The sequence below is a fragment of the Cherax quadricarinatus genome, chromosome 71 (assembly GCF_038502225.1).
Source record: "Cherax quadricarinatus isolate ZL_2023a chromosome 71, ASM3850222v1, whole genome shotgun sequence".
Classification (NCBI taxonomy): Eukaryota; Metazoa; Arthropoda; class Malacostraca; order Decapoda; family Parastacidae; genus Cherax; species Cherax quadricarinatus.
The window spans coordinates 8562326-8590308 of record NC_091362.1 but is presented as its reverse complement, the minus strand read 5'-3'; the positions used below and the strand labels follow the sequence as shown (position 1 = coordinate 8590308).

At 40.1% G+C, this 27983-nt stretch overlaps 1 protein-coding gene across 7 annotated transcripts in view; it reads left to right on the top strand.

The window, feature by feature from the left end:
* The window catches only part of LOC128700400 (uncharacterized), a 234296-nt gene that overhangs the window by 97825 nt on the left and 108488 nt on the right, over positions 1–27983 (top strand). For 2 of the 7 annotated variants that reach the window (XM_070100009.1, XM_070100012.1), the window contains exon 2: positions 9573–9699. The exons of 2 other annotated variants lie outside the window; for them this stretch is intronic. Coding sequence is in view for 1 of the 5 variants with exons in the window: in XM_070100007.1 (XP_069956108.1) it covers positions 8418–8452 (35 nt within the window). In the remaining 4 variants the exon portion in view is untranslated. Of the gene's footprint in view, positions 1–8134; positions 8453–9556; positions 9700–27983 lie in introns of those variants that run through there. 3 more of the 7 variants (XM_070100010.1, XM_070100007.1, XM_070100011.1) reach the window with 3 other exon arrangements.

The following is a 27983-nucleotide window of genomic DNA, read 5'->3' as shown; positions in this document are numbered from 1 at the left end:
GCCTTAAATTCACTCACATCGCCACTAGTTGCAGGCAATTTCTTTACCAAATCATCGTGCAACTGCCTAGCCTTTTCACAAATGATCGCTTGAGAGATGCTATCTCCTGCTATGTTTTTCATTTATCTACACCAATAACAGTCACTCAACATCATCTAACACTAGCGATCTTTGTTTCGAAAACAAAGTTACACCTTTTGCAACAACAGCTTCCTTGATTGCCGTTTTCCTGCTCACTATAGTAGAGATGGTTGATTGGGGTTTACTATACAACTTGGCCAGCTCCGACACACGCACTCCACTTTTGTACTTTGCAATTATCTCTTTCTTCATTTCAGTAGTCATTAGCACCTTTTTTCTCGAAGGGTTGACACTAGAAGCTTTCTTGGGGCCCATGGTTACTTATTTTGCAGAAACAAGCACCAAAAACAGTGATAATATGGAATGTACCGAATGTATCCTTAGATGCGCGCACACTGTCTGGCTTGTAAACACTGGCACACACGGGGCAGTTCAGGCCACACGTGGACACGTTTCGTACGAATCATGTCAAATAGCGGGTTTTCAATCGAATGTCGAGGCAAAATTTTTGCGTTTAAAATGCATCGAATGTCGGATTTATCGAATGGTGATGCCATCGAATGTCGGGGGTCCACTGTGTGTGTGTGTATGTATGTCTGTTTGTATATATATATGTATGTATGTATATATGTATGTATACAGTGGACCCCTGGTTAATGATATTTTTTCACTCCAGAAGTATGTTCAGGTGCCAGTACTGACCGAATTTGTTCCCATAAGGAATATTGTGAAGTAGATTAGTCCATTTCAGACCCCCAAACATACACGTACAAACGCACTTACATAAATACACTTACATAATTGGTCGCATTCGGAGGTGATCGTTATGCGGGGGTCCACTGTATATAATTTTATTTCATTTATTTTCGTTGATCTCCAGTTTGGCTCCAGTTTACTAGCAGTTTCACTTGGATATACAGGATACACACGTGGATAGTTTAAAGGCAACCTGTTGTGCAGGACATAGCGGTCATACTTCATTATCAATGTAAAAGAAAAAATTAACTTTTTTTTTTTAATTGAGGTTTCTCCCTCTTATTGCATTAGATCTTAAAAACTGAGATGTTTAAATTAATTTGTTTCAGTCATTAACTAGTGGTTTAAAAAATGATCCATCCTTTAATTACTGAATTCCTTGCAGAGACTGGCTGGCTTGTAAACAATGGCACACACGGGGCAGTTCAGGCCACACGTGGACACATCTTGTATGAATCGTATCGCATACCGGGTTTTGTAACGGGAACCGATGCAATTTTTTCGCGATATAATGCTTCGGATACCGGATTTATCGGATACCGATGACTTCGCGAACCAGGGGTCCACTGTACTTATCTACTGAGTATGCTGAGTGACTAGTTAGTCTGGCTGCTGTTTAGATAATTGATTCAAGGATATTATAGTGAATGGCTCGCTCTGCTGTGTCCACCTGCACTACCAGCAGGAAACAGGATGAGGGAAATGTATAATATACAATATTAGAATTTGATATTGTAATTTCATTGGGCAAGTGAAAGTTTATTTGTTCTCCATGATTATTACAATTGTGCACTTATCAAATACTGTTCACTGGGTGGTCCAGGGTCAGCCAGCTATTCTGAGTGGCTCCCAAACTGTAACCAGTGATAATGATGGATACAGCCAACCACAGTACATAAGAACATAAGAAAAATGAAACACTGCACCAGGCCTACTGGCCCATGCAAGGCAGGTCCAAATCTCCCACCAGCTTAAGCCAATGCCTTAACCTAGTCAGGCTAGTCACATTCACTTAAGGGAAGAGCACGACCTCTGACCTACTAGCACAAGCTGGTCAGGTCCATCTCCCACCCACCCACACCCACTCGTGTATTTATCCAACCTATTTGTAAAACTATGCAATGTCTTAGCTTCTATGACGGTACTCGGGAGTTTGTTCCACTCATCCACAACTCTATTACCAAACCAGTGCTTTCCTATATCCTTCCTGAATCTGAATTTTTCCAATTTAAAACCATTGCTGCGACTCCTGTCTATGCTAGACATTTTTAGCCTACTATTTACATCCTCTTTATTAATTCATGTTTTTCATTTATACACCTCAATCATATCCCCCTTAATTCTACACCTCTCTAGAGAGTGCAGATTCAGGGCCCTCAGTCTATCCTCATTGGGACGATTTCTGATACATGGGATCAACTTTGTCATCCTCCTCTGTACGTTTTCCAGTGCATTTAGTATATCCATTCTGAAATATGGTGACCAAAACTGTGCAGCATAATCTAAATGAGGCTTAGCCAAAGATATATAGGGTTGAAAAACTTGAGGACTTTTATTATTTATAGTTCTTGATATGAAGCCAAGAAGTCTGTCAGTTTTATTGCAAACACTTATGCACTATTGTCTTGGTTTCAGATTACTGATAACCAGAACTCCTAAATCCTTTTCGCAATCCATAATATTAAGATCTACATTATTTAGTTTATATATGGCATGGTTATTTTCCTGTCCAACATTTAGAACTTTGCATTTGTCTATATTAAACTGCATCTGCCACTTCTCCGAACACTGCATCAGTCTATTCAAATCATCCTGGAGTGTTCAAATATCCTCATCAGAATGAATTGGACGGTCAGTTTTGGTGTCTTCAGCAAATTTGCTTATGTTGCTTTTTATTCCCTCATCTATGTCATTTATGTAAATTGTGAATAACAAGGGGCCCAACACTGACCCCTGTGGAACACCACTTGTGACGTGCCCCCATTCTGATTTCTCCCCATTTATGCAAACTCTGCTGCCTATTTGTCAGCCGTGCTTCCACCCAGGAAAAAATTTCTTCTCTTAAGAAGAAAGGAGGATCACTGCAGCAGGCCTGTTGGCCCATATTCTGTGTGCCTCAAGTTTTCTCAACAACCTCTGATGTGGAACTCTGTCAAAAGCCTTATTGAAGTCCATATATGTACACAGTATCATATTCAATACCATGATCTACCTCCTCGAATACCCTAGTGAAGAATGTTAGTAAATTCGTAAGACAGGAATGCTCCTTTGTAAAACTGTGCTGAGATTCATTAATCAATTTATGTCTTTCAAGATGGCTACGAATTGCTTCAGCAATTATTGATTCCATAAATTTACCAACTATGGAGGTAAGACTTATTGGTTTATAGTTCGAAGCTAAGGACCTGTCACCTGCCTTGTAAATAGGTATTATATTTGCCATTTTCCACTTGTCTGGCACTATGCCAGTTTGTAGTGATATATTGAAAAGATTAGCCAAAGGTATGCTAAGTTCCTCTTTACATTCCTTTAAAACCCTCACAAACAGTTCATCAGGGCCTGGGAATTTGTTAGGTTTTAATTTCTTTATTTTAATGAGGATCATGTCACTAGTTACCCTAATAGTGCATAGTTTGTTGACCTGTTCTACATAATTTATTTCTGGAATTTTGCTAGTATCTTCCTGAGTAAAAACTGAGAGGAAGTAGGTATTGAAAAGTTTACACATTGCCTTATCACTGTCAGTGATCTGACCTGAGTTACTCTTAAGTGGGCCTATTTTGTCCCTAATCTTCTGTATACCTGAAAGAACCCTTTTGGGTTAGTCATCGAATCCCTTGCAACTTTAGCCTCATAATCCCATTTTTGCTTTTCTTATTACTTTTTTATTTCTTTCTTTAACCCTTTCAGGGTCCAGAGGTCAAATTTCAAAGTGTGCATCAGGGTCCAAGAATTTTCAAAAAATAAATTTGTTATTTTTTCTTATGGAATGGTAGAGAATCTTTTTCTGAAGGTAATAAAACAAAAATTGATAATTGATGGAAAATTGATGAAATTACGCTCTCACGAATTTTGATGTGTCAGCAATATTTACGCATCGGCGATTTTGCCGACTGACTCCCATTTTAGGCCAATTAAATTATTCCAGTCGACCAAGTAATTAGCTATTTCACTAGTATTACGTCTATTCTATCGATTAAGCACAAGAAATCGCCAAGTCAATTTTCAACTAAAAAATAAAGTGATCGGAAGTTGGTAATTTGGCCAGTTTAATGTGAAGTTCAAAATATTCCAATTTCAAAATAGGGTGCAGAATAAACAATGCAGGCATTCCTGGCACTAAACTAACATTTCCTCTGTTCATTAGTTACATTTTTCAGGCTTTACAAATGAATTCCATTATGATATTTTATTCACATAATGAATTTTTATTCAAACCAAAAAAATAGAAGATTTACTATTATGCAATATTGTAATAATTGTATAAATAATATCACCACATTTGTGAATGTATGTTAGACCCACCAGCTGGCGTGTATTAGACGTGTGAGGTCATTAGTTTACTCTTGAACATCGGCAAAAATTTAACATTTCTGCTGTTTTGAGCTCGGTTTCAAACCATTTTCAGTACTAAAACCAATCAAAATCATCTCTATTTCTGTAAAATATCTTCCATTGTCTCAAATGAGACCAAGAAATCACAAATACAGCTATAAAAAAACATACGAAAAAACACTGCAAAATGGCTGTTTTAATCAAAAATTACGGTCTTGGTTTTTTTTGTCATTATGCATTGTGTGCTGCAGGATTTGTTTTATGTGGTGCACACATACCACATAGATGTATTCTCTCATATCTAGGCAAAAATTCACCGCTCGCAGCTTATCAGAGTGAGCTGAGCTCATGGCATCGATCTATGGTTTGGACCCTCAACGTAAAGCCGTAGATCTACGGCATGGACCCTGAAAGGGTTAATTGAATATATTGATTTCTTAACTGCCCTTCCCCTCTTTTGATATGCCTATATATGCCTCTTTTGACCAGTGAGATGTTTTAATCTATTTTTATCCATTTGGGATCAATTTGTTAGATCTAATTTCCCTACTAGGAACAAAAGTTGTCTGGGCAGCTAGCACTATATTGTGAAATACGTCATATTGGCAACCAACCCTACCTACATGTCCCATAGTAAGGTCATCCCAATTTAACCCAGAGGTAATTTCTTAGTCCCATACAGTTGTCTAAGCGGAAATCTGGGACAGAGACTTGATTGCAGTTATCTGGGTAATTCCATGATACATATGTATATTGAAACTAAGTGATTTGTGATTGCTTTCCCCAAGCTCATCATTAACCTCAAGATTATTGACTAGTAATTATTTGTTGGCAAAAACCAAGCCAAGCAAGTTGTTTCCTCTAGTTGGTTCTGTCACAAACTGCTTTAAAAAGCAATCTTGAACCGTATCAAGAAGGTCACTAGACTCAAGATTTCCTGTAACATTGGTCCATTCAATTTGTCTGAAGCTAAAGTCTCCCATTAACACAGCATTTTCATGTGTAGACGCCTAATGAATTTCGTCCCATAATAGCCTACCGCACTTCCTATCAAGTTTGGGGACCTATAAATTGCACCCAAAATTAATTTTTCAAGGCCTTCGAGAAACTGTAGCCAAACAGATTCTGTGTCCGATGTTTCTAATCTTATATCTTGTCTAACACAACAATTTAAATGATCTCTAACATACATTGCCACTCCACCACCCTTCCTGTTGACCCTATCACTGGAATAGTTTATAACCTTGTATGCAGCATTCAGAAGGCATTTCTCTTTCTTTCAAGTTGAACCAGGTCTCTGTTATAGCAATAATATCTATATGTATTACCTGCACTTGCAAGTAATCTTAGCTTGTCTAACTTATTAGACTCCTCCTATTTGTATAGTAAACCTTAAGGAAGCTAGTCACTCGCTACCCTCTACTATCTCTTTGTTGAGCAGTTGCTTTGCATTTACTAGCAACTTTATTTTGAATATTGTCTTTTAAACATATCCCTGGGGTATTCTGGTAATATCTGCTGTTTTCAACCCTAATACTGCAGCATAATTGTTTCCCACAAACACCCATACCTCTATAATCTATCAGTTTAAATTCATGGACAAGTCATCAATGACCCCCCTCACTCGAATTGGCCAATGCAACCACTCCATCCCCAGAGAGATGAACCCCATCCCTTGCATACATATCATGTTTGCCATAGAATTTGTCCCAGTTATCAATGAGTGGGATTGTAAGTTCCTTGCAGTACCTGTCTAGCCAGCAATTTATACCAGTTGCCCTTGATATCCATTTACTGCCCACTACCCTTCTAGGCAAGATCCTTAGACCTGATTACTTCTATGGCTGGCCTGTACTTATCCAGCAGCTCCTGTATCCTGCCCTTCCTGATGTCATTTCCACCAGCATTAAGACAGGTAATGGGCTTGTTCCCATTACCTGACATAATATTATCCAACCTGCTGACTATGTCACCAACAGCAGCTCTTGGGTGGCACACCCTCTGGCTGACCTTCCTATCTCTGTTACAGAAAGCATGGTCCATATATATCTTACCTGTCAGTCTCCCACAATTAGAATATTCTTACCTTGATTAGCAGGGGAGCCGGTGGTATCCTTTACCTCACTAACCACTGAAGTACACTTGTCCTGGAGAATAGAGAATCGATTTCCTACCTTCGTGTCTTCTCTGTTACCTTTCTTTATCTTCCTTCTTCCTGAATTGTGAACCACTTGCCACTTAAAGTGGCTCCAGCTCTTTACCTCACTGCTGGTATCCTTTTTCTCACCAGCTCCAACCATCTCGCACACACTCCCAAACTCATCTAGGCGAAGTTTCAGCCTCCTATTTCCCTCCTGAAGTAGAATCTCCTTCTTCAACACTTTAACCTGAGATTCCAAAACACTACAGCAGGCCATGGTGCTCAGTAACATCCCCTGTGCTGTATAACCCTTGCAGTTTAGCGCTTCTTTTGTTAATAATAATCAGGAACACCCCACGCTAATTTGCGTGACCTCTGTGTACTATACTGTACTACATTATTAGTAATGTTAACTGGAGCTGTAACTATGATTGTTGTACCACTAATGCTGCCCACTGCTGTTACTTGGGTGGTACATGGCAACAGGTCATCCTGAAAAAAGGAAAAGGAGTACATCTTGCTGCTATAACTTTTATTGTTTCTCTGCTCATTTTTGGCTTTGTTGGAGTCTGAGATTGTGCTGCAGGCAGTTCAGTGTTCTTTATGCAGTACCTGCAAAAACATTCTTACTTTCATGTATTTTGCACCTCTTGACTCTGTTACATATCATTGTTTTGAGTTGTATCACTTTGCAGTATGAAGTTTTTTGGTTTGAATGAGGCTACCCTTTTGTGGTTGAGAAGAGTGTTAAGTGTATTGTGCCATATATTTCCTCAGTGGAGATAGTTTTAAAATTACACTTCTCTGCACCCTCTTTTCTTTGTTAACCTATGATTTAGGCTACAAACAAATACACAAGTTAGAAATTTAATCACTAGAGTTACTTAACATAATAAGTCTGTTGAGAATCACAATTATAATATTTACTGAGCTTCTGCTTCTATCATACATACAGTAAAACGATTTTACAGTAAAGAACCACACTTCAAGCAAGAAAGACCAGAAAAATGGATCTGTACATAAATATGCAATAGTTGGAGTGAATAACATGTGATGGGAGACAATAGGTTGAATTCTATGCCCACCTCCATAAAAAATCCAAATAACTTTTCATGTAAATACACTGCCTAAAGTATTAAACTAAGTACTGTAGAATGATTCTAACAGGCAGGCAGATGTTATGGGCATATTAAAGCATATAGTATGATACAGGGTTATTTAATGTTGCATGACCTAAGAAAGTCAGGCAGTGTGAACACACCTTAAATTCTGGTTGTTGCTTAAGTAACTTGACATTAGTGGAGAGGTGAGGCCCCTACTGGGCCTCAGATGAGTTGGATTGGGTAGATGTGAAGTAGAAGGTTGTGGTTCGTGGGCTAAGCTGATGGGGTTTACTGGCAAAAGTGAACGGCTGGGGTCAATGCAGTTGACTTACAGGAGTCCTGAAGTATTTTGCCTTGTGTGACTGCTGTATTTTATGCAGCAATACTTTATACAACTGATGGTAGGGCATCATTTCTTAGTCCAGGCACCTGTTTCAAAGCAGTGCTAGGTGTGTGAGGGCAAGTTTAACTTATAACTGTTGGTGCTGTTTCTCTGCAGGCTCCTCTTCATCTTATACGTATCTGGGAATTCAGCTCTGCCAACATTTCCTCTGGACTTTCTTTATCATCTAATAGTTCATTGACGTCTTCTGATTCTACATCTTCGAAGCCCTCTCCTGGCAATTTCCTTGCCATTTGAACAATTTCTTCAACTTGATTCAACTGAGAGAAATCCTGTGAAATTATTTACCACACTGGGTCATAATTTTCTCCAGCTTGCACTTACTGTTGAATTTGGCACATTAACCCATGGACCTTTGACATGGCATAAGGCATCTGCAATGTTGAATTTGTGTCAGAACTCTGGCAGTCCAAGGTGAGTCATCATCCATTGTTGCAAGCAGTTTCTACTGTGTGTGTGTGTGTGTGTGTGTGTGTGTGTGTGTGTGTGTGTGTGTGTGTGTGTGTGTGTGTGTGTGTACATACACTTAAATGACTTTTACACCTAGATACAGTGATTGTATAAGTGAGGTTCTTGTGACACTATAAAACATAACTTCAGGAATAAAATGATGCTTGAACCAGTCAACAAATAATTACTGTCATGCAAGCTGACTGGTTTGACCTCCAGGTAATAGGCAAAGTAGCTTTCTCTTAGTGTTTTAAAGTGTGGATTCTTTGAGCAATAAACAAGTATTGGGTCTGCACTTAGTCACTTGTAGCATTAGTGTATAGTAGCAAACTGAAACAGTCCTTTGCTGGCTTGAAGCCAGGAATAAAATGGTGCAAGTTCTACAAGGCATCTTCCAAAACACTCCTGTCTCATCATCATTAACCACTTGCCCAGGTGTATAGTCATCCTCAGAAATCATTTCATTCAACTTGCCCAGCCTTCCTAGTCTTCATGCTATGTCAGAGCGCAAGATGGAAGTGGGTAGAGCCGCCGTGAAAGGTGAAAAAAAAAAGAAATATGCATACAGAAATGCAGTACCCAGAGGCATGAAACATGATGGTCTACTGTATATACAGTGCAATCACAAAATCTTATGCAGGCTAAGTATCCACCATAATGCAGTGTCAGTAATCTGATGCTATCATTGCCCTTCCTCTCAAGGGCAGTTCCATGAAGCTCTAAATTTAAAGAATGGGACTTGTGCTCCTTTCTTCAATTGATGTGTAGGTCCCATTCTTTGATCAAAGAAAAGGAGCTAGTATACAACTACTGCAGGTTTAGCTCTTCCCCAAGAATATGATACCATTACCCTTTTCCCAGACATGATTTTGCATCTGATTTATTTGCCCCTCTTGACTTGAGTATGACTTGTCACGTGTCATTGTCCTGCCCTTTCCTGCTGTGCTTCTTGGATACCAACAGTTACTTAAGATTTTGGCTTTGTACTGGAACGCTGAGCATTCCCAAATGAATCTGTCAAGTTTCCCGTAAATTTCTCCTGTTAGGTGCTGGGCCTGTTCTACATGTTTTGGGTTCCCTGCAGGCATGGTAACCTGGTGAAGGGCTTGATCCAAGATGGTGCTGTATGGCTCGTACAAGTTTAATTCATCCCCACAAATGTAAAAATAATCTTCATTTGAGAAACTAAGCTGATTATCCCCATTCTTCAGGTGCTGTATGATCTTGCAGTTTTATTGTTTCCTCATTAATGTAATACTTATGTTATTGTAGCATTTCTAAATTTAGTAATTAATACAGAAGAAAGGGTTAGTATCCCCATTGCTTCCAGTATTTTAGTCACCTTTTACAACACACAGCTTATGGAAGAAAGAGTCTTTAGCACTTTCCCATTGACATAAAATAATGTTAGAGAACTGTTAAGAAAACTCAGATGAGTGCAAGTAGAAGTAGCAAGATTTGTTTTTGTTATTATTATTATTAACACATCGGCTGTTTCATAGACCTATCTGCTGACACATCCACTCCCTAATGTCTAAACACATTCACCTCCTCCATACTCTCCCTTCAGTCTGATATCCAATCTTCTGTTACCTAATTTTTTTTTTGTTATCTTCATCACCTTACTCTTTCCTATATTCACTTTTAATTTCCTTCTTTTACATACCCTACCAAACTCATCAGTGAACCTCTGCAACTTCTCTTTAGAATCCCCCTAAAGCACAGTGTTGTCAGCAAAGAGCAACTGTGACAACTCCCACTTTGTGTTAGATTCTTTATCTTTTAACCCCACACCTCTTGCTAACACCCAAGCATTCACTTCTCTTACAACTCCATTTATAAATATACTGAACCACCATGGTGACATCACACATCCCTGTCTAAGACCTACTTTTACTGGGAAATAATCTTCTCGCCTACATACTCTAACCAGAGCCTCACTATCCTTGTAAAAGCTTTTCACCGCTTTCAATAACCTACCTCCTATTCCATACATTTGCAACATCTGCCACATTGCTCCCCCCCTATCCACCCTGTATGCTTTTTCCAAATCCATAAATGCCACAAATACCTCTTTACCCTTATCTGAATACTGTTCATATATATGTTTCACTACAAACACTTGGTCTGCTCACCCCCTACCCTTCCTAAATCCTTCTTTGTTCATCTGCTGTCCTGCTCTCCATCTTACTCTTAATTCTTTCTATAAAAACTGTCATACACTTTACCAGGTATACTCAACAGACTTATTCCCCTATAATTTTTATACTCTCTTTTGATCCCTTTGCCTTTATACAAAGGAACTATGCATGCCCTCTGCCAATCCCTAGGTACCTTACCCTCTTCCATACTTTTATTAAATAAAAACACATAACCACTCCAAAACTATATCCCCACCTGCCTTTAACATTTCTCTCTATCCCATCAATCCCAGCTGCTTTACCCCCTTTCATTTTACTCACTGCCCCACTCACCTCCCCCACACTCACAACTAGTTCTTCCTCACTCTTATAAGATGTTATTTATCTTTGCCCTATACACAAAATCACAGCTTCCCTATCTTCATCAACATTTAACAATTCCTCAAAATATTACCTCCATCATCCCAATACCTCTAACTCTCCATTTAATAAAACTCCTCTCCTATTTTTAACTAACAAATCCATTCTTTCCCTAGTCTTTCTCAGCTTATTAATCTCACTCCAAAACTTTCTTATTTTCGACAAAATATTTATTGATGACATCTCGCTCACCCTCTCATTTGCTCTCTTTTTTACATTGCTTCAGCACTCGCTTAGCCTCTCTTTTTCTCCCCATATACTCTTCCCTCCTTGCATCACTTCTACTTTGTAAAAACCTCTCATATGCTAACTTTTTCTCTCCTACTGCTCTCTTTACATCATTCCACTAATTGCTCTTCTTCCCTCCTGCACCCACTTTCCTATAACCACAAACTTCTGCTGAACACCCTTAAATTGTATTCTTAAACTTACCCCATACATCATCTTCCCCATTGCCTATACTCTCACTAGCCCATCTGTCCTCCAACAGTTGTTTATATCTTACCCTAACTGCCTCCTCTAGTTTATAAATCTTCACTTCTCTCATACTTGCTGTTTCCATTCTCCTTGTATCCCATCTGCCTTTTACCCTCACTGTAGCTACAACTAAAAAGCGATCTGATATATCTGTTGCCCCTCTATTAACATGTACATCCTGAAGTCTACCCAACAGTCTTTTTATCAGTACGTAGTCCAACTACTGTCATTTCGCCCTACATCATATCTTGTATACAGTGGACCCCCGACTTACGATATTAATCCGTTCCAGAGAGCACATCGTAAGATGAAATTGTCGTAAGTCGAATTAATTTTCCCCATAAATAATGGAAATCAAATTAATCCGTTCAAGACACCCAAAAGTATGAAAAAAAAATTTTACCACATGAAATATACATTTTCCTATACACAAAAAGAAGGATACATGCACAATATATATTGTGCGTGTATTAGTGTACTAAATGAAGAATACATGACACTTACCTTTATTGAAAATGTAGTGATGAGTGATGAACACTGTTAGTGTCCTGGGAGTACCTTTTCCTCCTGAGTAATGTAGGTCCTGTTTGCCATTTTCTTCCAGAACAGGCCTTATCACACTGTGTATGCCACTACGATTCTTAAATTTCTCAAACCAACCTTTGCTGGCCTTAAATTCACCAGTATGAGCACTAGTTCCAGGCATTTTTTCCTGTTCACCTGGGTGTTAGTCGACTGGTGTGGGTCGCATCCTGGGGGACAAGATTAAGGACCCCAGTGGAAGTAAGTTAGACAGTCCTCGATGATACACTGACTTTCTTGGGTTATCCTGTTTGGCTAACCCTCTGGGGTTAATTTTTTCTCGGTATTCTTGATAAGCCACACCAACAGCAGTCTCTCCACATCTTCGAGTAGTACAGTTGACCATGGTGCAGCAGTAGCAGCAGCTGACTGTGATGCAGCAGCAGCAGTAGCTGACCGTGGTGCAGCAGCAGCAGCTGACCATGGTGCAGCAGCAACTGACCGTGGTGCAGCAGCAGCTGACCATGGTACAGCAGGATGGTGCTACAGCAGGATGGTGCTACAGCAGGACGGTGCTACAGCAGCAGCTGACAGTGGTACAGCAGCAGCTGACAGTGGTACAGCAGCAGCAGCAGCTGACCGTGATACAGCAGCAGCAGCAACTGACCGTGGTATGATAGTATTTCTCACCCTTTTTACCACAGGGTTGGCACTAGAAGCTTTCTTTGGGCCCATGGTGGCACTAAAAACAGTGGAGTAATACAAAATTTATCGAATATATGCTTGCAACCGTCTGCTCTGGCTTTTAAACAATGTCACACTAGCTCAGCTGAGGCGCTCAGGCCAGACGGCCTTGTTCGGGACGAATGATGTAAGTTAAGTTTTTCAACGTAGGTTGGGGTCAAATTTTTATGCTGACAAGCATCGTATGTCAGTTTTATCATAGGTTGAGGCCATCGTAAGTCGGGGGTCCACTGTACATATAAAATATGCAGTAACTATAAAACACTTGAAATTTTGGAAAACTTCTGGACAATAGAGAGATGTGCTCACGTTTATGTAAACAAATCAGGTGGGGCGCGCCTTATTAGAAAGACCGCTCGCCGTATAACAAGTTTCGGTCATAATTTGAAATTGCTGTATTAGCATAATGCTGTGAGGTGAAATGCCGTAAAGCGAGGCCGAACTGTATCTTAATTGATAGTTTTATTACTGAATATCTTCAGTGCTTGAAAATGTTTGCAGTTTTGTAAAGTAGTTTATACAAGTCACCATAATTGTATACTGTACAGTAAGTTACTTTATAGAAATAAAGTTGTTTGTTTTTAACCCTTTGACTGTTTATGCCGTATAAATGTCTTACGCGCCACTGTTTCTGACGTATATATACTCAATAATTCTAGCGGCTTCAAATCAAGCGGAAGAAAGCTGGTAGTCCCACATGTGAGAGAATGGGTCTGTGTGGTCAGTGTGCACCACATTAAAAAAATCCTGCAGCACACAGTGCGTAACGAGAAAAAAAAACTGATCGTTTTTTTGGAATAAAACGCCAACTTTGAGGTGTATTTTCGTATAGTATTTATCGATGTATTTGCGTTTTCATGGTCTTAGGTGATAAAATGGAAAACATATTACAGAAATAGAGATGATTTTCATTACTTTGATGATTAAAACGACCTTGAAACTGAGTTCAAAGTAGCGGAAATGTTCGATTTTTACCAATGTTCAGGAGTAAACAATTCACACCACACGTCCAATACACGTCAACTGGGGAGTCTAATATTCTTTCACTAGTGCACTGATATTATTTATACCATTTTTACAATAATGCAGTAGTCTGCATAACAGTAAATTTTGTATTTTTTTGTATGAATAAAAAATCAAAATAGAAAGCAATAATAATATAAGAGGGGCCTAGAGATGTGACTAATGAACAGAGCATATGTTATTTTAGTGCCACGAATGTCTACCTTGTTTATTCTGGACCCTATTTTGAAATTGGCATCTTTTTTAGTTTGCGTGAAATTGGCCAAATTGCCAATTTCTGACCACCATATTGGGTAGTCCAAATTAGTAAATGGGAGGTTTCTTGTACTCATCTGATAGATAAAATGGAGTTCTAAAGAAATAGCTATGAGTTTGGTCAACTGGAACAACGGAATTGGCTGAAAATTGAGCTCAAAGTCGGTGAAATCGCCGATGCGCATATGTTGCCGAGACCGCTAACTTCGCGGGAGCATAATTCCATAAGTTTTCGACCAAATTTCGAACTTTTGGTGTCATTACCATCGGGAAAAGATTCTCTATCATTTCATGAGAAAAAAATAATTTTTTTTTTCAATAATATATCGACATAGAATGACAGTTTCAGAAAGGGGCCTGAAACAGTCAAAGGGTTAAGGGGAAGGTAAGTCCAGTTCCTCAGACTTGCCTTCCCCTCTTCAGCATCAAGGTAAAACAAGTTGAAATGATTCTATCATTTTGAGATTAAAAGTAGCAAAATGGCATCTACACACTCCATTAAATGTATCAATCTCCTCATAAGTAGGATACGCCAGTTTTGAAATTTTCAAGCTAATCATCATCACTTCTCCCCACTTATTACATGGAAACAAAAATCTGGGAATGGGCTATGTAGCATAGGTCACCTACACATGCAAATAGTCCTGTGAATTATGCTGATGATACATTACACAAGATGTGAAAATTTGAAGCCTATCAAATAAGGTGTTCTTGAGTAATAAACAAATGTTTGCGAGAAAGCAAATGAGAATTTTACTGAGAATGTTCCGAAAAATAGGAAAGTGTCCCTAAAAAACACTATAAAATCACAAATTGTTATTTTTTTCCAGTTTACTTCTCTGATTTACATTGAATTTGAAATTTGGATTTATTTAAAATTCTTCGCATAGACTAAAGTTAATAAAAAAAAATCCTCTTAAGATGCACCATCATTTAAGGTTTGAAGTAGATCAGAGAAGAGGCATTCACTTATTATTACATGGGAAGCCATTTGCTTAATAAAACTGGTAAAGTGAAATATACACTGCTCAAACTGACTGACTAGCTGTGTTTTAATGAAGCACACTGATGGTAAAAAACTTTATGCCAATCACAAAATGCATTCTTCAGTAGTTGATCTGATTGCAAGAATTCTAAGTTTAACTCCTCTTCATGGGGGCTCCTTGGCGTGGTGAAGAGGCTCTTGGTCTGAGGAATTAGAGCTGTCGGTCTCCTTCCTCAGACCGAACCTAATTGCCCCCCAATCCCCCCTTCCCTATCCTATCCTCCCCTTTTTCCTTTCCTCCTCCTCCTTCCCACCCCTCCCTTTTGCCCTTCCTTTTTGGGTAGCAATAGCTACCCACCTTCACACCCATTGGCAACAACGTTGGTCTACTCTGCTCGGTAACAAACTTCAATCTATTAAACCGAGTATAGGTTACTGGCTGTCTTCTTGTCACCAGTGTTGAGGTTGGGAGACTTCTCTCTCCCGTCTTTGCATTGGCCATACTCGTCTTACTCATGGTTATCTCATGGAGAGGCGCCCTGCTCCTCTCTGTGAGAATTGTCAGGTTCCATTATCGGTTAGCCACATTCTATTAGACTGCCCACTTTATCAACGAGCACGCAGAATATACCTCCAGCATCGTCTTCGCTCTGCTGCTCTCTCTTTACCTTCCCTTCTCGCTGATGGACCCACCTTTCATCCGGACTCTCTCATTGACTTTTTAACAACAACTGGCTTACTTCACAAATTCTGATACCTTCAGCCCTTTCTACTTCAATCTCTTGCTACCCTCTACCCCCACACTATCCCCTGCCCTGCTGTTTTCTGTAACCTACTGATCATCCCTCCCCCCTTCTACCGCCCAATACCCTCGCTTCCTTCCCTACCCTGCAGCGCTGTATAGCCCTTGTGGCTTAGCGCTTCTTTTTGATTATAATAATAATAATATAAAGCCTGCATTGTCAGCAGTATTTTAAAGCCAGTCGGAAGAAGCATTCTTTAGTTATTGAAAAAAATTAAGTATCGCTAATTCTTTAACCCTTAAACTGTCCAAACGTAGATCTACGTTGACAAATAAATAACAAAAAGGCACAATACCGTGACTGGAACGATACACAAATAACCCGCACATAAAAGACAGAAGCTTACGACGACGTTTCGGTCCGACTTGGACCATTGACAAAGTCACACTAACAGAGGAGGAGCAGGACGGCTATATATAGGCAGGAAGAGGTGGAGGTAGTAGTAGTGGTAGTAGTAGTAGTACAAGAATTGTATATAATACCGACAGGATGAAATGACACATGCACAACACCCGGGCATCCCCACCGTAGACGTTTCGCCATCCAGCCAGCCACTGGATGGCGAAACGTCCACAACAAAGACAACCAGACGCCGCACATGTGTCTAATTTCATCAGTAGATGTAGTAGAAGAAGAAGAGGTAGTAGTAGTGGTAGTGGTAGAAGTGGGAAATAAGGAAGACGAGCCAGTCAAATACAAAGGAAGGGGAGCACTGCAAGAGAGCTAGAAACCCACAGAGGGAGAGCAAGCGCACAGAGGTGCGTGAAAGGGGAAGTGGTGAAATAAAATAAAGAAGGAACAGAAACACGAGACAGGAGAGAGAAAGACAACCCAGAGGAGAAAAGGAGAGAGGAAAGGGGAAGAGGAAGAAGAAAAAGAAGAAGAAGAAAAAATGAGGATTCAGGTTAAGTCACGGGTGTTCTGAAGTTTGGAGCATTTTACAATGTAGTGGGAGAGGAAGGCATCTACAGAGACGAAGCCAGGGCTAAGGTTCATACAAGGAAAGTTGTGTATAAGAGAGGATTCAACTAAACGGCGACTGTTTGAGTTGGAAGTAGGGAAGACAGTTTTTCTTCTTCCTCTTCCCCTTTCCTCTCTCCTTTTCTCCTCTGGGTTGTCTTTCTCTCTCCTGTCTCGTGTTTCTGTTCCTTCTTTATTTTATTTCACCACTTCCCCTTTCACGCACCTCTGTGCGCTTGCTCTCCCTCTGTGGGTTTCTAGCTCTCTTGCAGTGCTCCCCTTCCTTTGTATTTGACTGGCTCGTCTTCCTTATTTCCCACTTCTACCACTACCACTACTACTACCTCTTCTTCTTCTACTACATCTACTGATGAAATTAGACACATGTGCGGCGTCTGGTTGTCTTTGTTGTGGACGTTTCGCCATCCAGTGGCTGGCTGGATGGCGAAACGTCTACGGTGGGGATGCCCGGGTGTTGTGCATGTGTCATTTCATCCTGTCGGTATTATATACAATTCTTGTACTACTACTACTACCACTACTACTACCTCCACCTCTTCCTGCCTATATATAGCCGTCCTGCTCCTCCTCTGTTAGTGTGACTTTGTCAATGGTCCAAGTCGGACCGAAACGTCGTCGTAAGCTTCTGTCTTTTATGTGCGGGTTATTTGTGTATCTACGTTGACATTCGTAGCGCTCCGACTTTTATTTTCTCCCTTTGAAAGCATGTAAAATTGGACGTAGATCTACGTTCAGAGCGCTACGCACGTCAGCAGAGATCTACGTTTGGACAGTTTAAGGGTTAATAATACTGTCAAATTGGGACTTGTGCCACCCAATGGCAGTGTGAGGTTTGTGTTCAGGAAGCCACACTAATGTGAATAAAAATTTCTCTGTTTTACACACACACACACACACACACACACACACACACACACACACACACACACACACACACACACACACACACACACACTCACTCACTCACTCACTCACTCACTCACTCAGTCTGTCTGTACCATTTTGTTTCTATGGATGGTTGACAGCAACGTCACATCCCGTCCTATTTGTCATGCCACGTCAGTGCCATGATGTCACTGGCATGAAACGCTTCCACTAAACTTCCTCCAGTGAACCTTGGTATGTGTTTTCTATTACTACTCACTGTTCCACATATTATCAGTATTGTTCACACGTAGGAAATCGGCGAGCATAGGGCTTGTGTACCAGTTGTCTGTGTACAATGTATGACCTTTTGCCAAGGTATGGCCCCATCATCTGCGAACAACATCCCCAGAAATGCCCAACATGCACCTGGTATCGCCGAGTGTATTTTTCCCTGTGTAGATAATGACATCCAACACAAGACCAGTCTCACAGTCACACATAACAGAATTTTATACCAAAGCGATTACGTTTGTTGGTATATATTGTTTGAATTACAGTCGTCCCTTGAACAGAACCAAGGACTCGTCGACAACAATGTTCTTGAATGGATAAAAGTAGGCACTGAATTTTTGCTTCAGATACATAAACAATTCCCGGATTTTGTATAAGAGGCCATTTCTGTTTGGTGTATTCCTGTCTGAGAAGTGCAACATTCATAGCAACAGAGTGAATCTGTTGCAGGGAAGGAGGTCATGGAAGACTGGAGTACTGATGAAGTGGTCTGTGGACCAGTAGTGTGCTATATTTTTCTTACATGTGTGTGGCATAAGCATGACAGTGCCAAAGAATAAATGCATTTCAGCCACAGTTGTATCTTTCCACCTGCGCAGCCGTGAAGACTCTGAAACATCTGTGTGGTCCATTGTATACTGGTAGTACATGTTGGTCTTGGTAACAGTTAGGTTCATTATGAGCTCATCAAAGTATAGTTGAAAATAGTCTAACTCTGTAGAGTCATTTGTGATGGGACAGTGTGGCATGATGCCACTTCCACTGGCCTCAGAATTGAAAGGATGTGGCAAAAATGGTGTACTTTCTGTCCAGTTCCATTCGCGATCAGATGGTGCCGGGTGGATCTGTGGCATGGGATGTGTGGGAGCAGGAGGGGAGACAGGAGTGGAGGCAGCACATGGTTGAGAGGGTGCCAGGCGGTCCTTTGTCTGCCCACCCACTGCGCCACGAGGTCCAGGCACCATGCCACCCCCCTCTTCCTCCATCTCAGCATATTCACCTTCATTATCACTATCACTATCATTATCAGTGGCTGGGGTTTTGGATCATGACCTGCCACAACCCTTACCGCCGACTACATATGGCACACTGCCTGAACGTAGGTTACGACGCCTAAAAGTACGTTTCACTGAGGAATAATGATAATCACTGTCATTTGACGAATTGTCTATCGGCATAAAATAGATTTCATCATCGTCACTTATATCACTTTCACTATCGTCATCACCCAAAAGCAGGGAAAATGATAATTTTCTCTTGTGGAGTTGCCTTTGGGAAGTAACAGTAGCAACCTCAGAGATGTTGGGCTGAGGGTCTGTTGTGGTCACACTGGCCACCTCAGAAGTTCTGGGCTGAGGGTCTGGTATGGCCACACTATCCACACTGGCCACCCCAGGTCATCTGGGTTATCAACAAAGTTTCACCAATTCCTTGATCTTTAGTGGTTATATTGGAGTCAAAACCACTAAACTCATGTTCTGTATCCCTTTCCGAGAATAGTAGAGTGTTAATACGACGAGGCGTCAGTGAATCACATGGGTTTGCCGTGTTGTTGACCCAAGATGGGCTGAAACTAGCTGGTGTTACCACGCAGTACCCCAGCATCCCCGATTTTTTTCAATCTGCGCACACCCATTCTCTCATGCCTAGGCGACTCAGGCCTATCGCGCCAATTTTGAAGGAATGAAAAATAAAACATCGATCTACTTTCGGAGCCTGCTGCACGTCATTGTATATCTATGTGTGGACAGTTTAAGGGTTAAGCAATTGAATTACTTTAATTATGACTTGGTGTACAGAGTCGCCAGTGTAAATTGAACCTAGACCATCAATGTTGCACCGGCATAACTTCATAAGTTTTTCCATCAAGTTTTTTTTTTGTGTTGTTACCTTCAGAAAAAGATCTCAGTAATTTTGTTTTTAATTCTTCACTGTTGGAAGCCCCAAAATTAATGAGAGTGCTGACAGTGTTGGCGTTTTTCACAAAAAATTCTCTAATGGTAGTGAATCTTTTTCTGAGGGTAATGATAGGAAATACAAAATTTAATGGAAATTTTATCCAGGGACAAAGTTTGCATTCTGGGCACCACTTACACATCAGTGGTTTTGCCTACTTTGAGTCCTATTTTGAGCAAATTCCATTTTTCATTTCAAAATTTTTATTTTCTCTAACTGCCTTACTCAATTTTTCATTTATACTTTTGTTTTTTACCAGTCTCTCGAACCTCTTTTTTTCCATGTAGTGTGTGGACATTTTCTTTATTAATTTTTAACCCCTTGACTGTCACAACCCCAAATCCTGAGGTGTCTCCTGGTGTTGCAACCCCCCCAAAAAAAAAAAAAATTTTTTTTTGCTTATGAAATGATAGAGAATCTTTTCCCGATTGTAATGACACTAAAAGAGTGAAATTTGATGGAAAACTGACAGAATTACGCTCTAAAGAAGTTAGCGACCTCGGCAATATTTACGAATAGGCGATTTCGCCCAATTTGAGCCCTATTTTCGGCTTATTCCATTGTTCCAGTCGACCAAACTCATAGCTATTTCTTTAGAACTCCATTTTTTCTATCAATTGAGTACAAGAAACTGCCCATGTACCGATTTCAACTACCCAATAACGTGGTCAGAAATTGCAATTTGGCCAGTTTCACGAAAATTAAAAACTATGACAGTTTCATAATAGGGTCCAGGATGAACAATGCAGACATTCCTGGCTCTAAAATCGCATTTTCTTTGTTCATCAGTCATGTCTCCAAGCCCATCTGATATTACTCTTGCTTTCTATTTTGAATTTTTATTCAAACAAAAAACAGAAGATTTACTGTTATGTAGACTTCTGCAATATTGTAATAATTGTATAAATAATGTCAACCTATTCATGACTGCATATTAGAATGGCTAGTTGGACATTTATTGGAAAATGACATTATTTGTTTACTTTTGAACATCGGCAAAAATCAAACATTTCCTCTACCTTGAGCTCCATTTCAAGGTTATTTTTAAAGTAAAACCAATCAAAATTACCTCTATTTTATAATATGTTTTCCGTTCTATCAGATGAGACCAAGAAAACGAGAATACAACCATAAATACTACATGAAAATAGACCACAAAATTTGCATTTTAATAAAACAGTTTTTTTTCTCATTATGCACTGTGTGCTGCAGGATTTATTTTATATGGTGCACACAGACCCATTCTCTCACATGTGGGCCTACCAGCTTTCACCTGCTTGATTTGAAGCCGCTAGAATTTATGTGAATATATATGTCAAAAACATTGGCTCGTAAGACTTATATATACGACCAAGACAGTCAAAGGGTTAAATATAAAAACTATTTTTTCAGCAGTTTTTCTCTTTTTCCATCATTTACACTTCATGTTGCAGATTACAGTATTTGTTTTCCTACTTGCAACCAGACTTACAACCAGAGAACTCTGCTGCACAATACAGTGGACCCCCGCATACCGCACGCATCGCATACTGTACAATCCGCATACCGCTCGCTTTTTTCGCAAAAATTTTGCCTCGCATACCGCCCAAAAACCCGCTCACCGCCCTTCGTCCGAGACGCGTCCAATGTGCGGCCTGAGCCACGCTCACATGTTACGCCGGTGGCATTGTTTACCAGCCAGCCTCCGCGGTAACATCCAAGCATACAATCGGAACATTTCATATTACAGTGTTTTTGGTGATTTTTTCTGGAAAATAAGTGACCATGGGCCCCAAGAAAGCTTCTAGTGCCAACCCTACAGCAATAAGGGTGAGAATTACTATAGAGATGAAGAAAAAGATCATTGATAAGTATGAAAGTGGAGTGCGTGTCTCCGAGCTGGCCAGGTTGTATAATAAACCCCAATCAACCATCGCTACTATTGGTGGTACAGCTGCTGCTGTACCACCGTCAGCTGCTGCTGAACTGTCAGCTGCTGCTGCACTGTCAGCTGCTGCTGCACTGTCAGCTGCTGCTGCTGTTGTACCACCATCAGCTGCTGCTGCTGCTGTAGTATCGTCTGCTGCTGCTGTAGCATTGTCTGCTGCTGCTGTAGCATCGTCTGCTGCTGCTGTAGCATCGTCTGTTGCTGCTGTAGCATCGTCTGTTGCTGCTGTAGCATCATCTGTTGCTGCTGTACCACCTTCAGCTGCTGCTGCTGCTGCTGTAGCACCATTGTTGGTGTAGCTTATTGAGAATACCAAGAAACAATTAACCCCAGAGGATTTGCCACCCAGGATAACCCAAAAAAGTCAGTGTCATCGAAGACTGTCTAACTTATTTCCATTGGGGTCCTTAATCTTGTCTCCCAGGATGCAACCTACACCAGTCAACTAACACCCAGGTGAACAGGGAAAAATGCCTGGAACTAGTGCTCATATTGGTGAATTTAAAGCCAGCAAAGGTTGGTTTGAGAGATTTAAGAATCGTAGTGGCATACACAGTGTGATAAGGCCTGTTCTGGAAGAAAATGCCAAACAGGACCTACAGTACTCAGGAGGAAAAGGCACTCCCAGGACACAGTGTCTCATCAGTCATTGCTGCATCTTCAATGAAGATAAGTGTCATTTATTCTTCATTTAGTAGAGTAGTACATGCACAATATATATTGTGCATGTACTACTCTACTATTGTGCATGTATCCTTCTCTTTGTGTGTAGGAAAATGTATATTTCATGTGGTAAAAATTTTTTTTTCATACTTTTGGGTGTCTTGCACGGATTAATTTGATTTCCATTATTTCTTATGGGGAAAATTCATTCGCATACCGAACATTTCGCATAACAACCAGCCCTCTTGCACGGATTAAGGTCGCTATGCGGGGGTCCACTGTAATAATATAATAATTATAATATCTCTAGTTCTTTAAGTACATGTACAATGTATACAGGCCTAGCTGACATCGACGACATACTACTACATAGAAAGCCCCTTGGTATGCAGAGCATTCCAAGCAAATTAGGTCAGTTTGGTCCCAGGATGCAACCCACACCAGTCCATTTTGCACTGATGGGTGAACAGAAACAGCAGGTGTCTTATGGAAACATTTCCTAATATTTTCCAGCCATACTGGAGATTCAAACTCCAAACCTCAGTGTGTGAGCCGAGTGCGCTAGCGATTGAGCTACGTAATAGTTCATTTATATCTAATCTTTGTGCATATATTGAAGCCCTTGCCAGAGCCAGACTGAGATGAAAACCAGAGAAATAGATCACCACTGGGAGCCATGATTGACCCCAGATTGAATTTATGATTGATTGAGGCATTTCATCCCATGACACCTTTGCATACAGTCAACTGTATTGTTAAATATATGCCAGAACTCTGGCTTACCAGTCTGTTGTCCATTACTGTGATTAGCTTTTCTATTGCCTTGTGTGTTAGTGGCACTTAAATGTCTTTGTAAATCCTCTATGCAGTAGTTATATCTAGGATGTCAGATTAAGTGGTAAAAACACAATCTTCACATTTGTATCCACAGACTGCAACAAAATTACCAAGAATGGGGAGAACCTTGAGTGCAAGGTTCTTCCTAGTTAGATGGTATCTCTTCACTACGGGAATAATGTTTGAATCATTCAACAAACAAGATGTCATTGATCCATGCTACATTGTTAGACTGCCATATAACAAGTTTTGTCTTGAACTTTTAAATCACAGGGAGTTTCTGTAGGATAAATAAACATAGGCATGGACTTGAAATCACTGTTGCAGTTCCACACAGGAGGATCGAGGTCTTTAGTTGCCTTGAAACCTTTTTTTTTTTTTTTTTTTTTTTGGGCTTGCTGATATACAAGCTCTTGAGTCTTGACTGCATTTTCTTCCAGCCTATCCCAGTCTCTGTAGCATTAACTCTTTGAGGGTCCAGACTCCCAATCTGAAAATTCCCCACAGGGTCCAAGAATTAAAAAAAAAAAATTCTTATGGTAGAAAATCTTTTTCTGAAGGTAATAAAACAAAAAGTATGAAATTTTATCAAAAATTAATGAAATTACTCTCGCGCAAATTTTGCTGTGTCGCTGATATTTATGCATCAGCGATTTTGCTCAATTTGAGTCCTGTTTTTGGCCAATTACATTGTTCCATTAGACCAAATTCTTAGCTATTTTGCTAGTATGTGTTCCATTTTATCTATTGAGCATAAGAAATCGCTCAACTATTTCAAAGACCGAGTAAAGTGATCGGAAATTGATAATTTGGCTAATTTCATACAAAGTTCAAAATATTCCAATTTCAAAATAGGGTCCAGAATAAACACTGCAGGCATTCCTGGCATTAAAATAATATTTCTTCTGTTTATTAGTTACATTTCTAGGCTTTACACATGAATTCCAATTTTTTTTTTTATTCACATAAAGAATTTTTATTCACACCAAAAAATAGAAGATTTACTGTTATGCAATATTGTGACAATTGTATAAATAATATCAGTGCATTTGTGAACGCACATTAGACCCACCAGCTGATATGTATTGGACGTGTGATGTTCTTTGTTTGCTTTTTAACCCTTTCAGGGTCCAAGGCCAAAATCTGAAATGGTGCTCCAGTGTCCAAGAAATTTTGAAAAAAAAAAAAAATTATTTTTTCTTACAGAATTAAAGAGTATATTTTTGTGAAGATAATAAGACAAAAAAAAAAAAAAGAAAATTCTGATCAGTACTTACCGAGATACAGTGCCGAGAAGTTTACCCAAAATGACCGGGTGGCCGCAACATCGATGATTTCCACATATGCGCATTACTTTATTTAACGTTTTTTGTAGTTTTTTTCTTTTCTTTTCTATTTTGTTTTCTTTTCCTACTAGCATTTGGGGCCTGAGAGACCAATACTGTATATAATGTATATATATAAAGTCACTGTATTGAACACAATAACTGCACTAAAGTTATCATATTATTGTTTACCACTTTTGTTTATTACAATAAACATGCACAAATCTTGTATAATACTAGTGTTCTAACATATATTTACATGTTTATAATCACTGGACATGGTTTTAGAACTGCTGGAGCTTGTGGAAGTCCTTGAAACAAGGCACCATGCACAGAGGTACCTTACATTCCTCGCACATAAACCGAGTGTCTTTGCGTCTTTGTTGCCGTCGTTTTGTTTGTGCACAGACAATGCATCTTCTGAGTTGAAGGAAGCTGTATTATGAAATGATCACCTTCCCTCCTCAAACGCTTGGGGTATATTCTGAGGAATTGGAGGACCTTGTATAGCAGGTGTTGTTACCTGGTACTTCATTATGAGTTGTCTGACAACAGACAAACAAAATTCACCATACAGTGGTCTGTTGCCAGTCTTTATTTGGTACATATTATATGCATTGAGCATTGAAATGTCCATGAGATGGAAGAAAAGTTTCATGTACCACTTGTTACTCTCACGAACACAATCAACAAAGCCAATCTGCATGTCACATTTGTCAACCAAGTGCATGTTTTGTGTATAATCAATCACTGTCACTGGTTTTCGAATATGTTCATTAGTCACTCGATCAACTTTGCCACTGTCTTGCATTTCGTTACGGTGAATGGTTGTCAACAATGTGACATCTCGTTTGCCATGCCACCGTAATGCCATGATGTCAATTGCAGTAAACACCTGCACGTCATCACCACGAGCACCTGCGTTGAACCTGGGCATATGTTTACAATTAAAATGCACTGTGCCACACACATCTGTCTTGTTCGCTCGCAAGAAATCACTGAGTAAAGGGCTTGTGTACCAGTTATCGGTATATAATGTATACCCCTTACCAAGATAAGGTGCCATCATGCTTCTCACTATACATCACCTGAGATACCCAATAACATCCTGGTATCTCAATGTTTTACATCCAGTGTATACAACAGTATCCAGTACCAGGCCACTGTCACAGTCACAGAGTACAAACAGTTTTATACCAAAGCGTTTCCTCTTGCTTGATATATAATGCTTGAATGACAGCCTACCTTTGAACAAAATCAAAGACTCGTCAATTACAAGATTCTTGAATGGATAAAAGTACATGTTGAACTTTTGTTTGAGATACATAAAAACATTTCTAATCTTGTATAACCTGTCAGGCCTGGTTTTGTTGTCAGAGAAGTGCAACATACGTAACAGTAAGATGAACCTGTTCACTGGGATGATTTCACTGAAGACCGGGGTAGAAATTAGCCGATCTGTGGACCAGTATGCTTTTATATTATGCTTATAGACATGAGGCATAAGCATTATTGTTGCAAAAAGCAAATACATTTCTGCAACAGTTGTCTCTTTCCACCGGTGTAGTCTTGACTGTGGTGATATAATCGTATTTGCCATGGTGTACTCAAAATACTTGTTACTTTCCCTGACAATAGTTTCCATCAAGGGCTGGTCAAAGAATATTTCAAAAAATTCCAGTTCATTGGCCATGGTTCCAAGGGGACAAGTAGGTAGAATTCCACTTTGAGAGTCATCAAAGTGGTGGGGCTTGGGAACAAAATTGGGATTTTGCTGCGAATCCCAGATACGGTTTGCTGGTGGATACTGGACATCATAGGCTGGTTGTGCAGGTAGTTGTGGCTGTGGTGGGCTGGTGGCTGATGCTCCGCTTTGTCCTTGAACTGAGGAGTCAGCAGCATGGGTCCCAGCCTGGGCTGGTGAGTCACGCATGGCCGTGGCACTACCATCACCACAACCACCATCTACTGATGCCTGTGGTCTATCCATGCCAAGTGTAGCCACATCATCCTTACTTTCACTGTCTATTCCTGGTGTAGGGCCATGGGATGTACTCCAGGATGTACTCCGTCTCCTGGGCACTGCATAGGGTACACTACCCGAGTGCATGCGGCAGCATACATACCGATGCTTCACTGGTGAATATGATTCCTCACTATCACTACTCGAATGATCGTCAAGAGCAATAAAATCACAATCCACGTCACTATCATCATCTTTACTGAAGTCAGAGGCCTGGCCACGCGAAAATAATAGCTTTCTCTTGCGATGAGGTACAACTGACCGTGACTGAGGAGTGCCCACACCAGAGGTGGAAGGTTGAGGATCGTCAGGGTTTTCTGCTCTATTACCGATATCCTGGTCATTCCTTTCGGTCACTAACTGATCAAAGCCAAAGAATTCGTCTTCATTTCCACTTCCATCAGTGTCAGAACTATCAGATAGGAAGAGGAGAGTCCCAATTTTCCTTGGAGGTGCCTTGCGACAAGGCATGGTGAACAAAGGTAACTGAGCTGGCGTTCCCACAATGCTATGCGGGCACCTAGAATTTTTGTTTACGGCGCACACCCACCACGCAGACCCATTCTCTCACATGTAGGCCTATGAGCGTTTTCGCGCTAAATTTGACACCACTAGAATTTTGGCGTAGATCTACAGTTTGGACACTGAACATGAAGCCGTAGATCTACGAGATGGACTCTGAAAGGGTTAACATTACAAAAATCGAACATTGCTAATTTGAGCTCAATTTCAAGCAATTTTAATACTAAAACCAATCAGAGTCATTTCCATTTCTGTAATATATCTTCGATTCTATCATATGAGACCAAGAAACTGAATACAACCGCAAAACTCATAAGAAAATGCACCGCAAAGTTGCTGTTTTAATCTAAAAACAGTCAGTTTTTTTTTTCGTTATGCATTGCATGCTGCTGGATTTGTTTTATATGGTGCACACTTACCAGATGCATTCTTTCATATCTAAGCTCAAATTTACCACTCACAGCTTATCTCAGCTGAGCTCATGACATAGTACCACTGCTTGGACCCTGACTTCAAAGCCATAGAACTACAGGACAAACCCTCAAAGGGTTAAACACAAGGTCAGGATTGTAACTTCTCCAGAACTAATTTCCACAAAGTCAGCAGGATAATTTTACGAGGTTACATGATAAACTGATACATCAACGTTAAGCTTTGTTACGATGCCTATTGAGCTTTTTAAAGCTCTCAAACCAACCAGCACTAACATGCACTGTTGTGAAGACTAGTTTTC